This window comes from Perca flavescens, chromosome 16 (assembly GCF_004354835.1).
Source record: "Perca flavescens isolate YP-PL-M2 chromosome 16, PFLA_1.0, whole genome shotgun sequence".
Classification (NCBI taxonomy): Eukaryota; Metazoa; Chordata; class Actinopteri; order Perciformes; family Percidae; genus Perca; species Perca flavescens.
The window spans coordinates 13,731,805-13,754,361 of NC_041346.1; the positions used below are offsets into that span (position 1 = coordinate 13,731,805).

The following is a 22,557-nucleotide window of genomic DNA, read 5'->3' on the forward strand; positions in this document are numbered from 1 at the left end:
AAGACTTGACATTGACTTAAGTTGCTATTAAATGTGTTAATAGCAATACTTACCTTGATAAAAAGGATTGCTCTGTTGAAGGAAATAAGTAATACCCACAACTTTGGGTTTTGTCCAAATAATCTTCAGGGTTAACACACCATATGGGCAGAGGAGGTTAGAATTTGGGATTCATTCAGGTGCTAGTCCCACCAATCAAAGTAGCATTCAGTAACCATTTCAGAGGGACTGAGGTGCAATATAGCAGCGCTGTGTGATAGACAGAAAAGGCCTTTCTTCTTCAACCCACCACCCGCCAACAGCAACGTTTAAACCAACCAGAATGGCCATCTTGTCTGCGTTCTTTTACCACAGGCCAATCAATATAAGGGCTCCTCTGTCTAGCTCCACTGCGAGGTCCTGCCCATTCCCAGTGCTAAGCTACAGTGCTAATGCTAACAGTGTCTGCAGCCATGCCATTGGAAATCGCAGTGGAGACACTAGCGCCATGCAAACCAATCACAGAAGTCATTCATCTAGTGTCATAGCTAACAGGACACTCAACACAGAAAATACTAATTTGCCATGTGCCATGGTGCCATTTTGGATCAAGTTGGGGACGGCTGCTCATCTTTTGGTCACACAATCAATATGATTTCCTCTAACTGCACTGCAAAGAACTCTGGGACATACTGTAGAGCAGTGCATTGCATTCAAGGCTTGGTCTTTGTGCCATGCGTGCACGCGAGACAGGTATGGGGAAATAGAGAGGGCAGAGAGGGAAGCAAAGGGTTGTGGGTAAAGGGGCGGTGCAACATTCAGTGCCCATCTCCAATGTGTATAAAACAGGAGAGGGCTGAAGGCCAGGCAGGGAAGGACTCACCCGCACCAGGCTCGTTCAGTGCACTGTAGCGCTCCCTCAGGGCGAGGGGGGTTAAGGTTCGCCTGCGCTCCTCACTTCCAACAACCTAATAAAAAACAAAAACAAAATCACATTATTATTTAATTATAATTATTGTCTTAAGTGTCATTCATGTAGCACTTTTTAACCTTTTAACACCCACTGTTTGTCCCACAGGACATAAGTCCTATAGAAAAAAGTTTTGGCTGAAATGTTAGACAAATATGAGCATATATTTATGTATCAATAGGTTGGACTTTCATCTTTTGGGTTATTGTGGTCATCTTCAAACAGAGTGCTCTGTGGTAACAGGACGTTTAATGCCCAGCAGAGTATACAAGTGAAACCCTAGAAATATAGAATCTCCCTACCTTTAAAGCAGTCTAACAATGCAATAAATGCTTGGGAACTACTGTAAACTCATCAAAAGGGTCTAACAATCAAAAATAGTCCATCTGTTTTCATTTAGGTGGACCACCCCAATAAGGGGGAATGGGTAAAGCAGTGCTGCATACTGTTTTATTATTTATTTCTCCAAACATAATTTGAATTGCATGCATAATGGTATTTGTTGAATGACAGAAATTGACTTTAACAATCACCTTGTGTTTGTTTTGTTAAATTGAAAATTTACTGTACACATGCAGTACTGGCATTCACTTTGCAAAACAAATCTTTAGTTTATTTAAAATCAGAGATAGATTAATATTGTACACGATTTCAACCTATGATAATATTCAGCATTTCAAATATTGGAAAAGCCACATTATCAAATGAGTTTCTCCATTAGTAATAAGTAGAATATACAGTATGGTCTTACTGTCCTCTAGCCAATTAGGTGTGGAAGTAATGGCCGAAGAAATCCCACCTCAGATATCACACTTGGTAAGTGAGACATTATAGCCAATGTAGCTATTGTGTATACCTTACAAAAAAATAACTACTTACTTAAAGAATGTCACAACCTCTGTCTTATAAAGCAGACAGAAGTCTAGGGAAATTCAAGAAGTGAATGCTTGTTGAGAGGTGTTTGCAAGCAAGTTCTTACCTTGACACAGGGTGGCATGGTTATGTTCAGGTTACACAGTACGTGCTGTGTGTCCTCATACTTGGTGCACTTCCGCAGAAAGGACAAAAACCCAGCGGCCTCCTTGTTGCTATCTCTGACCTAACATAGATAAATGAAGGACAGAGAGGAGAAGAGAAAGAAAGAAAGAAAGAAAGAAAGAAATAAAGAAAGAAAGAAAGAAGGATATGGACAGAGAAAATGAAGGAAAAGACAAAACCAGATGGATGGATGGAACAGAGAAGGGTGAAAAAAGGAGTAAGCAAAGAGAGACGGAGCAAGAAACGAAGTGAAAGAAAGGGACAGGGGAGGAGACAGAGCAAGGAAGAAAAGAAGAGAATGAAAGAGCAAGAGAGAGGAGGAGAAGGAGGAGGAAGAAAAACAGATCAAAACGGGTATTAGATCCCTCCACAATGCCTTGAACATGTTGCGCAGTAACATGGGACGAGAAGCAGGGGGAAACAGGGATGGAAGCAGTCCACAGGCAGGCGAGAGGGAGAGATTTACCTGCACACTTTACCTGGACGTCTGTCAGACCAGACAGTTACAGAGTGACCATGAGAGAAAGAAAGAGAGACAGTGAGACAGACACGTACAGACACGCAAGGCCGCAAGAAGGAAGGCAGGCAAAGAAAGTGAGGGAGTCACAGGACATGCAAACAATTACCCGAGAGAGTCGACAGGTAGATAGGTAAATTGTTTGTTGCTTGGCTACACCATAAGGAAAATATATTTATCAAAGTAGTCATCTAGCTGATACTGAACAGTAGTGTGTGTCACACTGACAGACACACATACACAGAAGCACACTGATAGACAAATATATAGATTATCAAATAAAATGAACAAACCAATGTAAACACAATAAATTACATGAATATGGTAACGGATATGAAAAGACATGACAAAGCACACACAGTGTGAAAACAGACTCAGAAGTTATCTGTGCAAGAAAGGGGGTTTTGACAACATCGATACAATGCAGGAGGTAAAAAGAGACGACAAAATAACTTTTATGATCAGAAAGAAGGACTACTTTTACGGTGAATTATCTGTAACCAAAGGGACACGCTTAAAAAACAGTGCACCATTACATACTAGGGAGGAGTTTGTTATTACACATTCAATTGAAATAGAAAAGTAACCACACATATCATGGACACATTTGTTTAACTTGTTTAAAAAGAATGATTTTCCAAACATGATTTGACATCCACAAAGAAGAACGAACTAACTGACAGACATACACAAATCAATACATGTATCAATATATTAAAAATCCTCAATAATAATTATCTATTCTTGTTTTCTTAACCTTAAAATAATAATTGTGATTGAGGAAAAGTATGTGATTATGTATTCTAGTTTCACTGTTTGTCAGGTGTATTTTACTTTCCTGGTGCGGTGTTGCTGAATAAGATCACAGCGCTGTGCTGTTATCGAAACCTTTACATGCTAATGGTGAGACAAACTGCTAGACTGCCTGATAGAAATGACAGTGAAAAGCACACAAAACCACCCGGATGAACAGGTTTTGGTTCATCAGCAGGTGGGTGCTCCAGGGGGAAACAGACTAATCGGTAAGAGGACCCCTGACCACACTGAATATATACAACTGAACCAACAAAACCACAGTACTGTATGAATACGTAGCGAGTGATAGAAAAGCAGGCATTTGAACAGCGGAATAGAGACAGACCTTGACAGAGACAGGCAGCCGGTTATCTCTGAAGGCCTGGAAACTGAAGCTGCGAGGCTGCTGGGTGGCCTTCCTGATGGGCACGAGGTTTCCAGAACACTCCAAGTGCAGCGGCATGCCCTCCATCAGCTGCGGAAAGTTTCACAAAATGGTAAGGGTGAGAAGATAAATCAGAACAGCAATGGAGCATGAGAAAGATTTGACCCTGGTAAAACATTGTTGTGGATCGATATCATGAGACACAAATTTCTACTCCTCTGTACTGCAGAGAACGCTCTACTTGTAGGATCATGCCTCCCAAGATGGAGAAGTTTTGAGAGTAATGCCAGCAATGGTGTTAGCCTTCTTTCTTTTCATCATGCTTTTCTTGCATTGCATCTTCTAATGTATATCCTTAGTATGACTCTAGTGTAGTCACAATTGCATATATATTATATAAATGATTCTTTAGAAACAAGAGCCAATTGCTTCAAAGTGTGCGTATCAATTTCTTTGTCACGTTGTAGTTATGAAGGTTATATGCACTGTCTGGGAACTATGTTTGCGGTTGCCGTTCTGCAAACTGTTCCTTTGCCACCGTGCTGACCTCAATGTCACGACTGCGGGCCACTTCGGTGAAGTTTTCATGCAGCTCCAGTGTTTTGTCCATCTTGTCATCTGTCATGCAGTAACAACGCAAGCGTCCCTCACGTGCTTCATTCATCTTAGCAAAAATAACAAACTTGGCCATATATGGAACAGACATCAGCTCGCGGTACAGCAGATTGGCAAAGGTCACCGCCTCTGCCGTGCGTGGACAGTCTGTCAGCCAGAATCTGGACAAGGCAGGAGAAGAAAAATAAGAAGTGTGCAAGAGAGCAGGTAAGGAAAGCTGAGTGGCAATGCAATTACCGCTGAGATGCTCACCTCGCAGAAACATTGGTGGTGAAGTTGGCACAGTTGTGGGCGTACATTAGCTTGGTGGTTCCGGTGATGTCCTCCCACTGGGCTGGTGCAGTGCCACCTGACACACAACAACCGAACTGTCATTCATGCCCTGAGATTCAAGGTAACAGATGCCTACATACACCCTTTTGCAGCACATATTATATTATAAGTACATTGAAAAACAATAAATACAAAACAATAACAAAACAATACAAAAAGTCTGAACTGAACACTGGCAAACTTCTTGTCTTTTGGTTTATCTTCAAAGTGGGCCCCTACCAATGACACTGCAGAGGAGGCGCAAGCTGGTGGTGTCCCCCTCCCCAGCATCCCGAGGACTCTCCCGCCAGGATGGTGGCAAAGGGATGCGCAACCCGATTGGACGGTGAAATTTGCGTCGGCGTGGTTCGATGGTAACCACTGGGCTGAAGGTTGCTTGGTTGCCAAGATGCCGAGTCAGCAGTTCATCAGGGATTGGCTGCGCCTGAGGTGGTGGTGGTGGGAGAAAAGCTTATTAAAAAGCAGGATGCCAGACTGTTTAAAAGGATATGAGGTTGAAGAAGGCTTGGTGTATAAAATAATGTGAAAAATAAACTCAAGCACAAACACAATATATAAATGATGCAGTAAGTATAGGTGAGCCAAAAGAATAGTACATAGGCAGGGAATAAAATTAAAGGGAGGGTACAGAAAGAAAACCGAGCAACACATGTGCAATAGACTGAAACATCAAACTCACAGCCATACTCACACATGCAACCAATTCATATTTCACACCTGACCCAACTCAGATCAGTGCATCAGCTCGGTCAGTGTGGCTCACAACTTAAATCAGGCAACTGAGGAGTGATGAATGGCTGGATAAAAGGAAAACATAAACAGAGCAGCATAAGGCAAAGCAAAACTCAGACCCATGCAATTTCCTTAAATAACATCAGTGCTCTAACAAGTCAGTGCTTCGACAAGACAATGTAAACAATGTACGATGAAGTGACCAAAAAAAAAACTGAAATGTGAACCCATAATCCTTTAATAATTTCTCTGTCATGAAGAACTAAACCAAGCGGAAGAGTTGGGTGAAAAGAGACAGTCAGCATCAGTGCCAAGTTCCCATATGTGTGTCTGTAGAGGTCTGGTTGAGTGACAGTCAGCCACACATGTGCTAAAAGCTCCTGTTTGACAGGACAAACACCATGTGTTGGAAATGCTAATTTAGAAACGGTGGAGTATGGAAAGATAGGTTGAAATACTCCCTCAGGTCTAGTTCTTGGCAACTATATGCAGGTTAATGTCTTTTTGTAAAACCTTATGTCATTTTGTATTTTAAAGGCCCTAAAAAAACTATTTTCTTAATCAGTGTTTCTCAGGCAGGGTCATTTAGAACAGTTTTGGTTATTTCACAAGAGAGATTACTGCATTTCTGTTCTTTCCCTGGCTTTTCTCAATGGCTTGAAGTAGGTGGGGTGCAGTTGGAAAAAGGTGATGCCACATACTTCCATACACCAAGTGAAGTTTAGCAACATTCAAATCAAAACGTAGAACGAGTGGTTCTTGTTTACATTGCCAGCACTGACAGTAAAAGACAGCTTTTTATTGTTAAACTCTAAATAGAAAATACCTAGCTGATTTCGTTTTTATTTTTTTTTTATTTTTATCTTATTCTATTGAGTGTGCCAGATGCATTAAAGGCATTTTATATATTTTTTTCTAAAAGACGAGTGCCTTGGTTTCTTCCTTGATGTTTACTGAATTTGTTCATGCCCCCTAACAAAGAGCATCACCTTTTTATCACTAATATAAGTTCCAAGAAATTCTCCAATCTCTTCCGTTCTTACATAAACATTGTTGCTGTACATTATTCAAAATTAAAAACAAGTTTTAGGGGCTTTAAACCTATGAAATAACCTGTATCTAATACGTAGAGGTTAATGTTTCACATCAAAAAGAACCATACCAGTGTTTTGAATACTTTAGCCATTTTCTACAACCATGCATATTTTACATTACTGCTGATTAGTTTCTAAGGCATATCATAGTGCTTTAGATTTTAAATATTTTCTTCATATCTTTGAGGTAGCTGTTGGTTTTAGTTCAGTTTCAGCAAAAGCATACTTGTTGTTCACTGTGATAAATTAACGAAAGCAAATGTTTACTGTAATTAAATATATAGAAACCAATGACTATACTGTAAGAAATGTTATGCAGGAAAATGACATTTCCATTTTTTTTACCATGATCACTATTTGCACTAAATAGGAAAAAACGCTGGATCAAAAGATATGGAATCAAAAATGGTTATACTTATACAACAATCCATGAACTTCCTTCAAACATCAAGATTCACAGCAATAAGAGAATAAAGCATCTGTCTGCAGTCAACAGTACGCATTTTCTCTCAGTGACTGACAGCACAACTCTTACATATTCAGGCTTGTCGTTAGTCGAACAGTAAGAACATCGACTTCGGCATATGAAATCTGTCAAGTCTTAACTCCAAGAGACTAATGGCAGCAAAAACTGGAATGCCACAAGCAAACACATTGGCATAGACCATTGAGTCACAGACTGAGAGTCATTCATTTCTGAAAAACACCAGATTGTCTCTGTTGTACGAGCAAAATAAAAACATCCAGGCAATTATGAAAGATGTACAGGATCTGTCATGTCATGTTTTTAAATCTGCAATTCCCTCCCCTCTTCATCGTTCCTGCTCATGCATAATGCTCTAATGCATGTCAGCTCTCCCCTTCTTACCTGCAGCCCCAGTCTAACTCTCTTGGTGACTGCTGTCTCAGGGAAGATGGCCTCGACATGGGGCACCAGCTTAGTGTTCAACCGGCCGCCCTCTGGACCGATCAGATCGCTCTCCTGCTGAATGCGGGAGACCACAGCGAAGTAGAGGGGGAAGTCAGTGGAGATGATCCGACGGATTCTCTTCTTCTCCAGCTCATCTTGACTCTCCAAGTCTACACACAAGAAGCAGTGAAGAGGAAAATAGAGAAATAAGGTCAGAAATAGAAAAAGAGACACAGAGGGAACAATAAAGAGAGGAGGGTAAAAAGAATGCAAGCTACACATGTCCAGGGGAGGAAAAAAATGCTCTTCTGCGTCGATGCTTAGACAACTCTCCTATATAAAAGTATCTCCTCTCTGTATCTCTAGGGTCATATATAAAGATTAAGACTTAAATGCGTTACCATCACACTGACCTTCATCCATGCCATTCAGAATAGTTTCCAGCACTTCGTCACCATAGCGATTACGATGTTCCTTCCACACTGAGCCATTTTCGCTGCGGAGGACCACAAGCTCTCGGTCCCCTCGGCCCAGTGAGGCAAAGTGGGGGATTTCCACTATTACTGGCCTGTGAAATAAACAAAAAACCTTCATAAAAATCTGGATTAGAAATAGGTTCTTTAATCTTCTTTTATTCAAAACACGGAGCATCGTGATTTAGTTTGAAAAATAAAACAAAATGAGGGTTGTGATGTAAAAAAACAGATTTTGTAACCTTATTAGAAAAAAAATATCCAATTTTGTTCTGTACCAATATTGTTGCTGGGATTATACCATGATTTACAGAATTGCCCTGAGATAAAACAGACCTATTACTGTCCACTAGATGGCATAATATGGCATAATTTATTTTCAAATGTCACAAAATATTGCAAGTACAAAGTTGACTGACCCAAGGAACTGCATACTTGATGGCCCTAGGGAGATGATACGGCTAGCAAGCCCCTCCCCCTCCACCAGCGGAGGAGGTGTGGTCAGTTTCTGAGGTTTGACCAGACGGCAGGTAATGCGTGTTGGTGCGGTGCAGGTTCGAGGAGGAATGATAACTCGCAGGCCGTGGTGTCTGCTGCCTCGCATGGAGCCGCCTCGGGCATCCACCATAAAACTCACCAGGAAGCTGAGGGTCAAACCGTGATATGATAATTAATCATCTTTAAACTTTATGTTATCATGATCAAGATTCATTTAGCATAAAAAACAAACAAACAGGCACAGTAGCAATGTAAAATGTTACAATCAATACAGGGCTTTCCTAAGCGAAATTCTTCTACTGAATGAAACAGAAATTGATCTGGTCTTTGTCTGTTTCAGAGTGATTCATAAAGTAGAGAACCAATTCACTATGTGGTGCCCTTTTCATTTGATTGTCTTAATATGGCAGGGGAGGACAGGCCATCTGGAGTGGCCACTAAGTGCAGCAAGAATGACATAATTAGATTTTGAAAAGAGCCCCATGCTGTTTGATCTTGCATTAAGGGAGCTTCATGCAAGTGTGTGTGTGTGTGTGTGTGTGTGTGTGTGTGTGTGTGTGTGTGTGTCAGGGTGACTCCTCTCCGCTCATGAGTTCAATCCCCTCACTTTATATTCTGCTTTTTAAATGCTGACTCATTGTGCTGTGCATAAATTATGATTAGGCAAACTGCTGCTATATAAATGTTGTACTACTAACAGTAAAATACCGTAATTACATGGGTTTTATGCATTAACAATATAAACAAAGTGTACACATGGACAGTTAAAATAGTTTATGATCCTCAACTGACCAACTTGTATGATTTATGTATCAAGACATTTACAGTTTAAATCCTGAGTTCAATTTAATAGAAAACAGAGCTATATGTGTAATAATTTATTTTACATTTGCCAGCACTGTTGGGTATTCTGTATCTGAGTATCTGTAGTTCAGCTTCAGGGATGTCACGACACCAGCAATGATCAGTGATCATATATAAGATTAAGGATGAATCTGCAAAGTGCAGCATTCTCAGTTGTGGAGTTTGTGAATATGCCTTCACCCTTTAGAAATCTGTGTTTTGTCACGACTAACACAGCAAATATTATCCATCTATAAATTGCAGGGACATCTGTCTGTCTGTGTGTTTTGCGCATATCTCGCGAACCGTTAGTCCGATGGATTTCAAACTTGGCAGGTGTCTTGCTATGGGCATGAGTAAGTGCAGTACAGAAATGCAAAAGATATCGTTAAATATATACTGTGAAAGAAGCACACATTGGCTTTTGCCACACTAGCCACTGGCCACTCCCACTCTCCCACTGCACACAGCACAGGACCAGGAGGAAGAACTCTTCTTCACTTTCCTGGAGCACGAGCGGATAGCTGAAAGGAACATTGCGACTGTTATGTGGAATAAGGTTGGTGAAAAAAAGGCGCTACGCTTTTCCGTGGCTATGTTTTCGCTAAGAGGAAACTCAACAAAAAGCCATTTGCCAACACTAAATATCAAACAAAACCCAGACACTATATAGTATTAAGTTGCTGTGACGAACAGAACAGGCAGAACATAACGTAATCTCGGAGATTATTCCTTCACAGCACTGTGCAATGCGAGAAAATCTCAGAGCTGAACTGGGCAGACACACCACTTTTCATCAGACTCACCCCGGGTTAATTAAATATACTGCTAACTAATAACATTATTGTTGCCATACCACCACGAATCAAATCCCCTACTTCACCGTTAACCGTCAAGCCACTAAACCTGTATGGAAGTTAACACCTGCTGAAATGTTAAATTCATTAACAATTATACGACACAAGACAACACCGTCTCTCTCTCTCTCTCTCTCTCTCTCTCTCTGCGCAAGTGCGGACGCGTGCACACACACACACACACACACAAACAGTCCGTTTCTGGTGGTTGATGAACGCAGATATGTGCTGATTAGCTCTCATCAGGGGAGTTGCATATTAAGTGGTTTGGGGTCCTTCTGTAAGTAATTTTGGGGTACAATTTGGTATTGATGAATTCTACAAGCAGCAATACCACAGGCGAAGCAATCGGCCAGTTCCAAATAGGCACATTTTCAACAGCCACTGCACTCATTTAATAAAAACAAGACTTTTCAAGATTATCTAATGCCCCCAATGAGGCCACTGTCCCTCACATACTATACATGTGAGTCTAAATTCTAAATTCAGAGTATTCTTTGACTTATAATCACATATTTTCCCCTTTATTTCTGACAGCTGGGGCAAAGGAATGCACTATCCCTTACATAGCAAATACCAGCTCCTTTGCTCCAGCCATCGGATTGTGGCCCCTAGGGAGAGAACAAAATGATACAGAAATACTTTTTTACCTGCAGCCATTGCACTTCTAAACAAGGCTAGCAGGAGATGATGTACTCCATCCATGCATGGCACTTTAAGCCTTTGAGTGAGTGGTTGAGTGAGTGTGTGTGTGTGTGTGTGTGTGTGTGTGTGTGTGTGCGTGTGTGTGTGTGTGTAGAAGCACTCTGTCATGAGTTTCGTAGAAATATTTATACTTTAGACTCTTTTTGATACTGTGATGATACCTGTTTTGATGTATTTGTCCTGTAAATCTGTTTTGCTGTGATGTCTTAACTGGAATGCTGAATCTCCCGTCTCCACAACAAATTTACACTTGGGTACTAATAAAGAAACCTTCAACCTTATTCATCTTCCTTGCCCTTGCATGTATTTTGTACTAAAACACATTTGTGGTATATACTGGTAATCTCATTGAGTTTGCCCAAATCCCTTATTTATGATGAGCCTGGCAAGCAGCATCAATCAATGACATAATTCAATAAAATGAGGATTAACATGCAGCAAAATGTTTTATTAGCTGACCCAGTGTGAATAGGGCTGGCCACAGGGCTAACGTTGTCTGAAGTCTCCGTAGCCGGGCTGCTCGGGATAAGAGAGTCTTCATCATACTCCTTTGGCAGGGGGATAGGGGTGTGCTGAGGTCAGAGAGGGAGAAAAAAAAGGCAGCAGAAATTGAGAGGCAGTTGAATAACCATGACTGAAAATATTAAGACAGACAAAAGTAGGAGGGAATGACAGAGAAAAGATAGACAGGGAAAAGCAGAGGTGATAAAAAAATACAGCACATTAAAGGAAGTGAGAAAAAAGAGTGACAAACAGAAACAGGCAGAGAAGAAACCAGAAAAAAAGAGACAATCGAATAGAAGAGATGGAGAAAATCAGAAACCAAAAGAGGAGTTAAAAATAAACGTTTCACAAATTAATATTTGTCTTTAATTGGATCAAAACATTTTTTACAAAATGTGATGCGCCCTCTAAACGTCATGAGCCAAGCCTACCTGATCCAACAGTACAGTCTCTGGGGACACACAAGGGATCCTGGGAATGGCAGGAGAATATGGCCTACAGGAGAGGAAGTGAGAATAATGTAAGACAAGAAACAGCTGACTATTATTCTGCAAAAAAAATGATTTTATCTGAGCCTTCTCATAATTTAAGATAGATATACTGTAAAAGATCCATGCAAGCCATTCAGTAACTCACTCAATCCCAATTTGGGACATCTGTTATGTTTAGATATTCTTGAAAATAACCCTAAACCAGTACAAAACTCAGTTTTACTAATTTACTGCAGCACAAATGTAGAAATGTGAGTACAAAATTACTTACGTGGTACCCATGCCACCCTCAAAGTCTCTAAGGGTTTTCTTTGGGGAGAGGAAGTCATCGTCCTGGTCCTTGAAGTCATCAAGCTTCAAATAGCGTGCCCCGTCCATCCCGAGCAACTCGTCTCCTGAGTGAAAAATGGAGAAGTAAGAAAGATGGAAAAGGAGCAAAGAGGGGGAAAAAAAACGAAAACTGGAAAAGAACAGGTTGCACATAAAGAATTAAGAGAGAAAAGGACGAGACCAGGGGAATACAGGGCAAAATGGTGCTGATCTCAACTCTCAAGTTATTCCACTCAGTCGTACAATGTGAGTTTCTTAATTAAATCTGCCAATGGAATTCACCCTTTTCCCCCAATGCATTTTGACTTTTTTTCATTTTTCTATGAGTGACAGTATCTTGAACTGTGGTTGGCCTTTCCACTTGAATCCAAATAATGTCACTTGATTTAATTCCCCAATAGACAATAGTGGTGATTGTTACACCACCATCCTTCCCATCCCTTCACAAAAACCACAGAAGAATGGCAACAAAGCAATCTCAAATGTTCAGTCTAAGCAATGGAGTTAAACTAACAACAACCAGAGCCAATGGAAACCAAATGTGTGAAAGAAGGGGATTGGTAAGACAGTGAATATTAACACAGTTTAGGACACTGCATGGACGGCAAACTGCAAGGCATCTGGTGACAGCTTTTTTAGTGAGCATGCCCATTACAGATGAAATCACATGTGGTGATGGTTGTTTCTGTGTAGGAGAAAATACCTCAATTATTAAGGAGGAATGATATTGAAATAATGATAATAACAACAATAGTAAATGATAAACCGCTTCACAAAACAGAGTTGGTCACAGACAATTAAACATTCATTAGTACAAGCTGTACAGGTAAACAAACCAAAAATGTTAAGGTGCTCATATTATGCAAATTTTCAGGTTCATAACTGTATTTAGAGGTTAAATCAGAATTGGTTTACATGGTTTAATTTTCAAAAAACACCATATTTTTGTTGTACTGCGCATTGCTGCAGCTCCTCTTTTCACCCTGTGTGTTGAGCTCACTGTTTTAGCTACAGAGTGAGGTATCACACTTCTATTCCATCTTTGTTGGGAGTCGCACATGCGCAGTAAGTACTGCTAGCTAGTCACTTGCAGAGTATGAGGGCGTGCCACGCTAGCAGCTAGGCGAGCATTATAACGTGTGTTACAAAGTGACCACGTTCGTCACTGAAGTAAAGGCTGGACTACAATAGAGCTGTTTGGAGCAGTTTGTGAACAGTGTTTTCTGTTGGAGATGGTAAGTTCCTTTGGGTTGGACTTTGGGCTTTTTCACTTTGTAAACCTATAACGTGCACAAAAAAGATATATAACACAATAAAGGAAAGGGAAAAAGCCAAAAAGCATAATATGAGCACTCTAAAGAAGAAAAAGCAATAGAATTAAACAAGTACAACAAGAAAAAAATTAAGCTTACGTATAAAAAAATTGCTTTCAAAATTAGTTGCAAAATATTACACTGATTTGAATACATTTTTTAAAACACAAAGACGACTGAATAAGCAGCAACTGTGAGTGTCCCAACTGGGGCATACCATGTTTTTAATTTAGCTTACTGATCAATTTGGGTTGTAAAAGAAGCACATTGTCTGGATTAGAGAAGAGCTGTTTGTCTTATAAATGCAGAATACTAAAGTTCTGTCAATAATGAGTCCACGAACAGATGTGCATTGAATGCTGGTAAAAGAGAAAAATGCCATGACTACATGCTGATGAAAAACATTTTTTAAATAAATCTTGGAGCCAGAGGGAGAGTAGGGGAGAATAAAGATAGAGAAGATAAGGATTGATAAGATAAAGATCGAGAAGAGCAAACAGGGCTGGAGTTGAGATCAGAGTCAGAGGAACTGATTAAAAAGACAATTAGTGACACATAGAGATAATGAGAATTGCAATGAAGGCACAAGTTCACTAGCCACCAAGCCAGAGATACAGACACAATCCTACCTAAAGTTAGCTGGGCAACCCCTACAAAACAAATGGAAAAGGAGTGTTACAAACAAGTTATATACATGTTTAAATTCATGGTGGTACTTTGATGTGTCAGTGTACCTCCCATACAGTCTTCTTCTACCAAAATAGCGAATTAGAGTTGAAAATTAATTATCATATCATATTAAGTGTACAGTTGATAACATAACATAATAATTAAGTCGAATAGCCCACCTTCATCCTCTGAAACATCCAAAATCTCATCTACTGTCTCAGGGAAACTCATCCGGTGCTTCTCTGTAGTAATCTGTGTGCAGCAGACAGAAGGAGGTTGCAAAAGAGAGAGGGAGACGGCAGGGCAGAGGAGGGAGTGAAATGGGAAGGAAAGAGAGGAGAATATGGGAAATGCTGAATTACTTTTGCAAGCCGATGAGGGAGCTGAATCTGATCAAAAGAAGACAACTCTTTGATTGAACAACTGAGTCATGGTGTGTCAAGGCTACTTCTTTGCGTACTGGTGTAACCATGTGAACCATGCATGATGTGTTGCTTACTGCGGAGACGGACTCCTCGGTAACCAGTTTGAGCACATCAATGACAGAGATGTAACCCAGCCGCTTAGCAATACCCAGGGGAGAGGTCCCATTCTGTACAGAGAAAGATGAGAAACATACAAAATATTTCCATAGATTGTTTTAACTTTGTTTAAAAGTATGTCATTCTTTTCTATAGAAAGTATTCTATAAAAAAGGCACATTTTCATGCACTTGAAGGCAGTATTACAGTCGAGTGACATTACAGTACAGTATATTGACAGCCATTGGCAATTGTCAGAGGCAAAAGGACATTTTGTCAAATCTGTGTGAGCATGGTGTTCACATGAATGGAGCCCTGCCCCTGTGCACCCTACCAGGACCTTGGCCGATGGCTCAATTTCTGGTAGAAATGACAGTTAACCAGTAACTTGAACTGTGAATAGTGTATCTTTTTTAAATAAATGAATGTACACCAAGCCATTTAAATCATGTTACATAACAGGTGTGATAGGAGAGGCCAGGAAGTATCATTCAGTATCATCTCAGAGACATGCCTTTGATCTTTATTTGGATCCCTATTCTCTGCCACTAAGGTAGCAGCTACGGTCCACACACAAAGAGTCCTTTCCTTATCTGCTTTCACATTATCTATAGGATGCATGTTTATGTTTGCCCAGAGAAATCAGTGTGTAGGTACAGAGGGAATGACCAGTGTCGATGGGAAGATTTTAATAGAATAAGGTGAACTAAAAGGTCAACTCACTGAAGTAATCTCATTGGGCTGGGCTCCGTGTTTTAACAACAGGGTGACAATATCAGTATGGCCCTGCTGAGCTGCCTGGTGCAGAGGGGTGTAGCCAATCTGGAGAAAAGAAGAGAGGAGACGGTCAGACAAAAGAAGAAACCAAGATTAATTATTTTCCTTCTAGAATTCTGGCATGCAATCGCTGGCGGTTAAACAGTGTTTGAATAAAGCTTTACAGGTGACGTCTAACAGAAAAAACCCAAAGCCAGTACATACGGCACATACAGTAGGAAGTACAAGTCATATAGATTACGTTCTCTCATTAAGTGAGATAGAGGTTGTTTACCCTTGTCTTGCTATTCACATGAGCCTGCTGCTGCAGGAGGAACTTCACCATCTTGATGTTTCCATAGTGACAGGCCACATGAAGGGGTGTGTAGCCCATCTGAGACAAGGCGATAGAGAGAGAGAGAGAGAGAGAGAGAGAGAGAGAGAGAGAGAGAGAGAGAGAGAGAGAGATAGAGTTGGCTGCGGTTCAGTAGCTTCATTAATGCCTCTTCATGTCTATAAAGAGGCCTTGTGTAAACATTTGTAAATAAACATGAGCGTGCAAAATTGTAAAAAGGCAGCAAACATTACACATTATGAGAAATTAGTATGCAGTCATTTAAAAGACAATCATTTAATCTCTTAGTTTTAGAAAATACATTTTTATGTCATCCTAAAGATATTTGATTGTATCTACATTTTTTACGTCAAATACTGATGAACTAGTGTGACTTTGTGCTGTTAATTAAATATTTATAGATTTTCATTAATTTGTTTAAAAGGGAAATTAAATCCCCTATCCACTTCTTTATTCGCAGATGGACAAAGAATTTTTAAGCAAGCCGCATGGAAAACCTAAAACTCGGATGAATAATATATGAAAATTGTCAACAACAGAAAAGCCCAACGACTGTTACAACATACCGTAGCTCTGGGCCATTCAGGCTCATTTTTGACGGTTATTCCCCAAGTTATTATTCCCAAAGTGGAATAAGTTGATTCAGTGTCATCATTTAACTCATCTCAGTGTGTACCAGAGGAGGCAGTGCAACGTACCCGTGAAGCAGCGTAAACGGAAGCTCCCTGTTTGACCAACGTGTCAGCAATTCCCACATGACCTTCCTGAGCCACAAGATGCATAGGGGTCAACCCATTCTAACAGACAGAAAGGATGGACAAGGAAAAGACCGTTTTTAATAGTCAAAAGCTACATCAATCAACTTTCACTCTCTGGGATTGATACGTGTTTATCCATTCTTATATTTACCTTGTTTCCCAGATTAACGTTGGCCTGTTTGGAGATGAGCAGGGCCACCATGTCGGGCCGCCCCTCCTGAGAAGCCAGGTGTAGGGGCGTGATGCCTTGGAGGGACTCGGAATTGGGTGTTGCCCCATTCTGCAGCAGACAACTGGCCACCTCTATTTGGTTCTGCTTGGCCGCTATGTGCAGGGCTGTGTATCCGTTCTGTAGCGAGAAACAAGGACACACAGACACACACAAGAGTGGGAATCGCTTTTAATAGCTTTTAATGTCTAATTTTAGATTCCATCTTGAATTCTGTCATGAGAGAGTGCTTCGGTGTACAAAGGTTGTCATGTAAGTTACTGTATGTTTAAGTATCACACACTCATTTGACCTGTTCATAGTATGTGTGTCAGCAATGGCATGCTGTGTTGGCCTGCCTGTGTGAGTATGTGCACACACATATGTGAGCATCTTACTCGGGCAGTGCTGTGTGCAGATCCTCCCTTGCTGACCAGGAGTCTAACAACATCCAGGTTGTTGTGATGGACAGCCACATGAAGGGGTGTCAGACCGTTCTGTTAAACACATAACCATGTACACATATATAAACCCATAGACACGCACACACACGCACACACGCACACACAACACATGTATATATGAAACACGTACCACGATAATCTATAACTCAGCTGATATCCCAAATCATCTCTACGGGGTCAAATGTTCAGGCTGATTTGCTTTTAACAGGCGTGTAAAGAGTACTTTGTTGTGTACTGCAGGGAGCACAGATTGTCTCACCTTCCCAGCTGCATTAGGATTGGCCCCTCTCTCCAGAAGGAGCTCAGCCACGTCCACCTTCCCATATTTAGAGGCCACATGGAGGGGAGTGAAGCCTTTCTGCTCAAAAGGAAACATGCTTGTCATTATTGTATATTATACCCACTGTTCTTGGAATAAAAACAGGTTTGCCTTTACTAGTGTAGTGCCTAATGCAGACCAGCTCAGTTGAGGCTCTACTCTTCTTGCAGGAATTGAGCATTCATGCATATTAAACCATTTTTTTCTCTACCTTTGTCATCTTGATCTGCTGTGCCCCAGCATCCAATAAGATTCGAATAGTGTGGACATGTCCTTCACGTGCAGATATGTGTAACGGTGTGTGACCCGCAGTTGTAGCCGAGTCAGGGCTGGCCTTGTGCTCAAGGAGTGTCTTGACAAGCTCCTTGTGGCCCATGCGGGCCGCACAGTGTAGTGGTGTCTGGTCATCCTGGACACAAGGAGAAAGAGGTCAATCTATGATTTAAACAGGGAAACGGATATCATTAAGTAGTGAGGAATGAAGTCACACTACTAGCCAGACATCCAAACCATTCTACCACTCATGTATGCTAATTTCATTATGTACTTGAGGTGGGCCTTATGAAACTTTTCCTGTAGTTTAAAAGGCAGCAATGATCGCCGCGAGAAATACTGAATGGCAGCCACAGATACATACAGTACAAACATACAGTTTGTTTAGGGTTTTGATGACTATATTAAGACAATATGGCTGGTACCTTAGCCCTGGCGTCCACTTGTGCTGCGTTCTGCAGCAGGAACTGAGCAACTTCACAGTGTCCTGCTCTGGAGGCCATGTGGAGGGGAGTCTCCACTTTCTGTTGTAGATGAATACAGACAACCGGTCATTCACATGACATAATAGTTAGAAACAATTCATGCTCTTCCAGCAATATTCTTTTTAATAGCTATGGCTTTCTGTGCTGGCAAAAAAAAAGAGACATAATCCATCTATGGCTAATTGTTGCATGTTTGACCTACGAAATTAATCTTCTCAGGTAATTAATTATTGAATTCAGCGTGGAATACATTCTCTCTTAAAAATGAATAAAATATCAATTCACTGGACTGGCAATGTCGGACAGTGATTTAAAAGAAAAGATGAATTAAGAAAGACTAACAGTTTTGGGGTTAAAAGGAGTTCATACCACATTGGAAGCATTAGGTGAAGCCCCTCTCTGGAGCAGGTTCTTCACTATGTTCAGATGGCCCATGAATGCAGCTACATGAAGAGGAGTGAGACCAGACTGCACACACAAACACAGACACAGACAGAGAAGGTCGCCAAAACTCAATATCAAAGCATTACAGAGAAAGTCAGGTGACATCCTAGTCTATAAACCACATCTGACTGACTGGCATAAATTGATTAGTGTGAATGTAGACTCGAGCTGTTTGGACAGCAAAGGACATTATTAATACATTATTAATTAATATTCAACATTAATTATTATTAACAATCAAAAAATAGCCAGTTTTGAAACTTTAAGATGAATGACACTGACATTAGATGGGGGCTATATCTTTGTGAAAATGTATTCCTGTCCAAGCTACACACGTTTTACCATGAACTTAAATGTGCATGTAACAAGAAAATAAAGAAACAAAATGCAAACATGTTTGTTACAAAAGACAAAGAATGCTTTATGAATGCCGCTTGGGTGAAAACTTTTCTTTGCGCCAGAAGAGTGAGTAATTGATCAATTTTAGCCTCTGTCGCGGGTGGTCACATCGTCTCACCTCTGTAACAGCTTCCAGGGAAGCAGAGTGCTTAAGCAGCAGGTCCATGGACCGCATGTGGTTCTTCTTGCAGGCGATATGGAGAGGTGTGAAGCCATTCTGGAAACACAGAGAAAACAGTTCAAGTCCTGAAGCCAGAATCACTTTATGCCTTTTGATCCAGATTTTTACAGAATTACTTTAATATCACGGTTGTCTCCCTCCGGTAATGGTGATTTGTCTGATGTGGTGCTCTGCTTAAGGAATACAGACTGAAACACTAGTATGAGCGTTAAAGATTAGATTTTGCTTTTAAGCGTTTGCATGTCTTCGGTTTTATATATATATATATATATATATACACACCTGAACCCTGTATGAACTTCTGTTGAAGTTCTGAGCAACACGGACACTATATTGGCAAATATATATCAATAGATACACAAATTATACCTATACAAGTAAATTAAGAAATCATTGCTACATTTACCTCCTCTCAACCTGAAGATCACAATAGACATAAGACAGTCACTATGACCATCTTGATTGATTGTACCCCTATTATATTTCAAAGTCATCTAAACTAAACAAGAAAACTAACTATTCAACAACAAACCTACCAGAGCTCTTGCATTGGCTTTGGCCCCCTTGTCTAGTAGGACTTTGGCCATCCGATGATGACCACAGTGGGCTGCTACATGAAGAGGGGTTAAATGGTCCAGCGTGATATCATCAATCTCAGCATTGTACTGCAGTAGCTGCCTGACACAGTCCATGTGATCCCCCTGAGCTGCCATGTGGATGGGGGACAGACCATTCTGTAGGAGGGACAGAATGGGACACAGACAGAGGCGGGAAAAGTTAAGGAAAGAAAAAAGAAAATCATGTGTATCAAATGTATCATGCTGTTGAGTCCTTAGAGGGGATATATTCAACGCACGGTGCTAAATTACTTGCAGATGATAAAACTAGCAAGGAATCTTGTAGCAATACTATCTGCTAGTAGTGTGAACATTTGTTAAACAGACCAATCTTAGTTTTAGCTAAATGTATTAGCCAAAGTTAGAGGAAAGCATATAAGTTTCTAGCAAGCTGGTTTATATGCTGATAGGCCTTTATAGGCCTTGGGGAAATAATTAGTCATAAAACATGGAATCGCAGTCAGTAGTTAGACTTTCACAAAGTCAAAACGGCGTTAAGGGGTTAAAGCTACATTGTGTAAGAATTTCTATATTTACAGCAAAGGAGAGAAGTAACATAGGTTTGTGTTTTTAATAGATTTCTCTGAGCAGTATGAACTCTGTCAATGAAACCGAAATTAGCTCTTAGTATCTCCATCGTTCACATGCAGCTGTTCTAGCTGCAGCTAGTCTGTGTTACAACTCCATTATGTGAGTTGTCTGCCAGGGAAATCACAACACATATGATTAAGTTTCTGTTACAAGGTAGACAATCCTTTTTCATCATTGACGCAAAGAAAAGTATCCTAAACAAATTCTCTTTTTAACTTCCTTGGCGACTCCGCTACATATAGTCTTAGAGAATAGGCGTGATACTCCATCTTCAACAGGCTTTCAAATCTGCCGGCAGTTGCGAGTAATCTTCTCCCCCTCCCTGGCATTCGTCACGGTGCCACTGAGTGTAAAAGCGCCAAAGGCGGAGGTATGTCCCTCTTTGGCTAATGTATTTTAAAGATGGAGGCGCAACATGGTGGCCGTCATTCGAGCGACTCGCTCGTATGTATTCTGAATGATTCTAAATGGCAGATTCTATGCGTACGAGAATATTTTGATTAGTGGGTGGAAGTAATTACACAAAAATGTACACAATGGAGCTTTAAAGACAACCATAGCGGTTGCAGTATTATATTAAATTCCTCTACCTTGGTTTTAGCCTGGATGGGAGCACCGTGTTCCAACAGAAGCTCAATGATGCGAACATGACCATTCCTGGCTGCACAGTGGAGAGGAGTCAGCTCGTCCTACAAAGAAACGAGTAAAAAAAAGAGAAAGGCCGGAAGAGTAATTGGAAAGGTGCTAAACGACATAAGAGACAGAAATGAGCAAATCAGCAGGGAGTAAGACAGATGGAGGAAATAGATATTGGGAAGGCGTTAAGCATGCATACATGACAAAATGCCAGAGCTGAGTGGAACACACTGGCTTACAGTTAACAGTACACTACCTTAGTTGTGGCATCAATCTGTGCTCCTCTGTCTAGCAGTAGTCTGACCATCATCACATTGCCCCTCCTGGAGGCTATATGAAGGGGTGTGATGCCATTCTAGAAAAGCAGGGGCAAGAAGAAAGTAAGTTGTATTAATCATCAACATTTGTAATCATTGCATCAAGTCTCCGGATTGCTTTCAAATATGACAAGACAAAAGTATAATGAAAGCTGATCTATTGAAAAAATAAATGTATAGGGAAAATGTATCTGTTAACTTTATAATGCTATTTTCTCAAAACACAAAGTTTGAACTACATTCATCATTCCTTTGAACCTACAGCTGAGATAAACTGACCTTGGGGGTGAAGTTTACATTGGCTCCTCTGTTCAGTAGCAGCTGGGCTACGCTCATATTCTCATAGTGGGCTGCAATATGGAGAGGTGTGAAACCAGTCTACATAGGAGAGAGAATAAAAGTATAAATAAGGATAATTACAATCTATTTATATCACCTTTGAAAAAACAAGGTTACAACAACGTGAATGACACAGATTAAATAACAGTTTTGGATATAAAGTTAGAAAGAACAGTCAGACAATAGCCCAAAAATATTTTATAGCAGTGTGCTTTAAAGATTATTCTCATAATAAATTGTATTTTTCTTTTGATAGTGATTTGCATTAAGAAAGCTGTAGCCCATAACTGTTTCCCTTCAGTATTTGATTGTAGAGTTTTCTTTTCATTCAAGGAAATTGGATTGTAATTATGTTGTTTCTGTTCTTGCAATGTATTTTTCTTGTTCTTTTCTTTCTGGCTAATTATATTGTCATAGTACACTAAGTAAACCACTACAACCAGTACAGACACACAATCTCAGTGAGTGTATACCTTGCTGAGAACATCAGCGTTGGGGTCGTTCTGTAGCAGCACTGCGGCGGTGCGTGTGTCGTCGTTTCGTGCGGCGATGTGCAGTGCAGGGAGGCGGACCTTGCCCTTGGTGCCATAGTTGATGAGCAGTGCCACAACATTTTCATGGCCCTGCTGGAGGGCTACTGCCAGTGGAGTGAAGCCATCCTGAGAGAGGGACAGCGAGCGAAAGAGAAAGGATGACAGAAAAAAGTAGGGATGTCAGAAAGAGGCCAGGAAAAGAAAAGAATGGAGAAGAGAAGAGAAGCGGAAGGTATTTTTTTCTTTGCATGAAAAAAGCTGCATTTTTGTTTAGTGCAAACTCACAATGAAAACTTTCAGTTTGAAGAGA

The 22,557-nt window shown here is 40.6% G+C and overlaps 1 protein-coding gene across 3 annotated transcripts in view; it reads right to left on the bottom strand.

The window, feature by feature from the left end:
- The window catches only part of ank1b (ankyrin 1, erythrocytic b), an 86,788-nt gene that overhangs the window by 12,557 nt on the left and 51,674 nt on the right, over positions 1 to 22,557 (bottom strand). For all 3 annotated transcript variants that reach the window (XM_028600769.1, XM_028600768.1, XM_028600767.1), the window contains exons 7-35: positions 22,188 to 22,373; positions 21,655 to 21,753; positions 21,315 to 21,413; positions 21,013 to 21,111; positions 19,751 to 19,948; positions 19,152 to 19,250; positions 18,560 to 18,658; positions 18,131 to 18,229; positions 17,644 to 17,841; positions 17,373 to 17,471; positions 17,048 to 17,146; positions 16,593 to 16,790; positions 16,382 to 16,480; positions 15,624 to 15,722; positions 15,296 to 15,394; positions 14,551 to 14,643; positions 14,231 to 14,303; positions 12,011 to 12,134; positions 11,680 to 11,743; positions 11,204 to 11,316; positions 8,261 to 8,485; positions 7,782 to 7,936; positions 7,327 to 7,538; positions 4,852 to 5,056; positions 4,552 to 4,648; positions 4,232 to 4,460; positions 3,646 to 3,774; positions 1,929 to 2,048; positions 863 to 947 (exon numbers count right to left, since the gene is read on the bottom strand). In XM_028600769.1, coding sequence (XP_028456570.1) covers positions 863 to 947; positions 1,929 to 2,048; positions 3,646 to 3,774; positions 4,232 to 4,460; positions 4,552 to 4,648; positions 4,852 to 5,056; positions 7,327 to 7,538; positions 7,782 to 7,936; positions 8,261 to 8,485; positions 11,204 to 11,316; positions 11,680 to 11,743; positions 12,011 to 12,134; positions 14,231 to 14,303; positions 14,551 to 14,643; positions 15,296 to 15,394; positions 15,624 to 15,722; positions 16,382 to 16,480; positions 16,593 to 16,790; positions 17,048 to 17,146; positions 17,373 to 17,471; positions 17,644 to 17,841; positions 18,131 to 18,229; positions 18,560 to 18,658; positions 19,152 to 19,250; positions 19,751 to 19,948; positions 21,013 to 21,111; positions 21,315 to 21,413; positions 21,655 to 21,753; positions 22,188 to 22,373 — 3,793 coding nt within the window. The remainder of the gene's footprint in view (positions 1 to 862; positions 948 to 1,928; positions 2,049 to 3,645; positions 3,775 to 4,231; positions 4,461 to 4,551; positions 4,649 to 4,851; positions 5,057 to 7,326; positions 7,539 to 7,781; positions 7,937 to 8,260; positions 8,486 to 11,203; positions 11,317 to 11,679; positions 11,744 to 12,010; positions 12,135 to 14,230; positions 14,304 to 14,550; positions 14,644 to 15,295; positions 15,395 to 15,623; positions 15,723 to 16,381; positions 16,481 to 16,592; positions 16,791 to 17,047; positions 17,147 to 17,372; positions 17,472 to 17,643; positions 17,842 to 18,130; positions 18,230 to 18,559; positions 18,659 to 19,151; positions 19,251 to 19,750; positions 19,949 to 21,012; positions 21,112 to 21,314; positions 21,414 to 21,654; positions 21,754 to 22,187; positions 22,374 to 22,557) is intronic.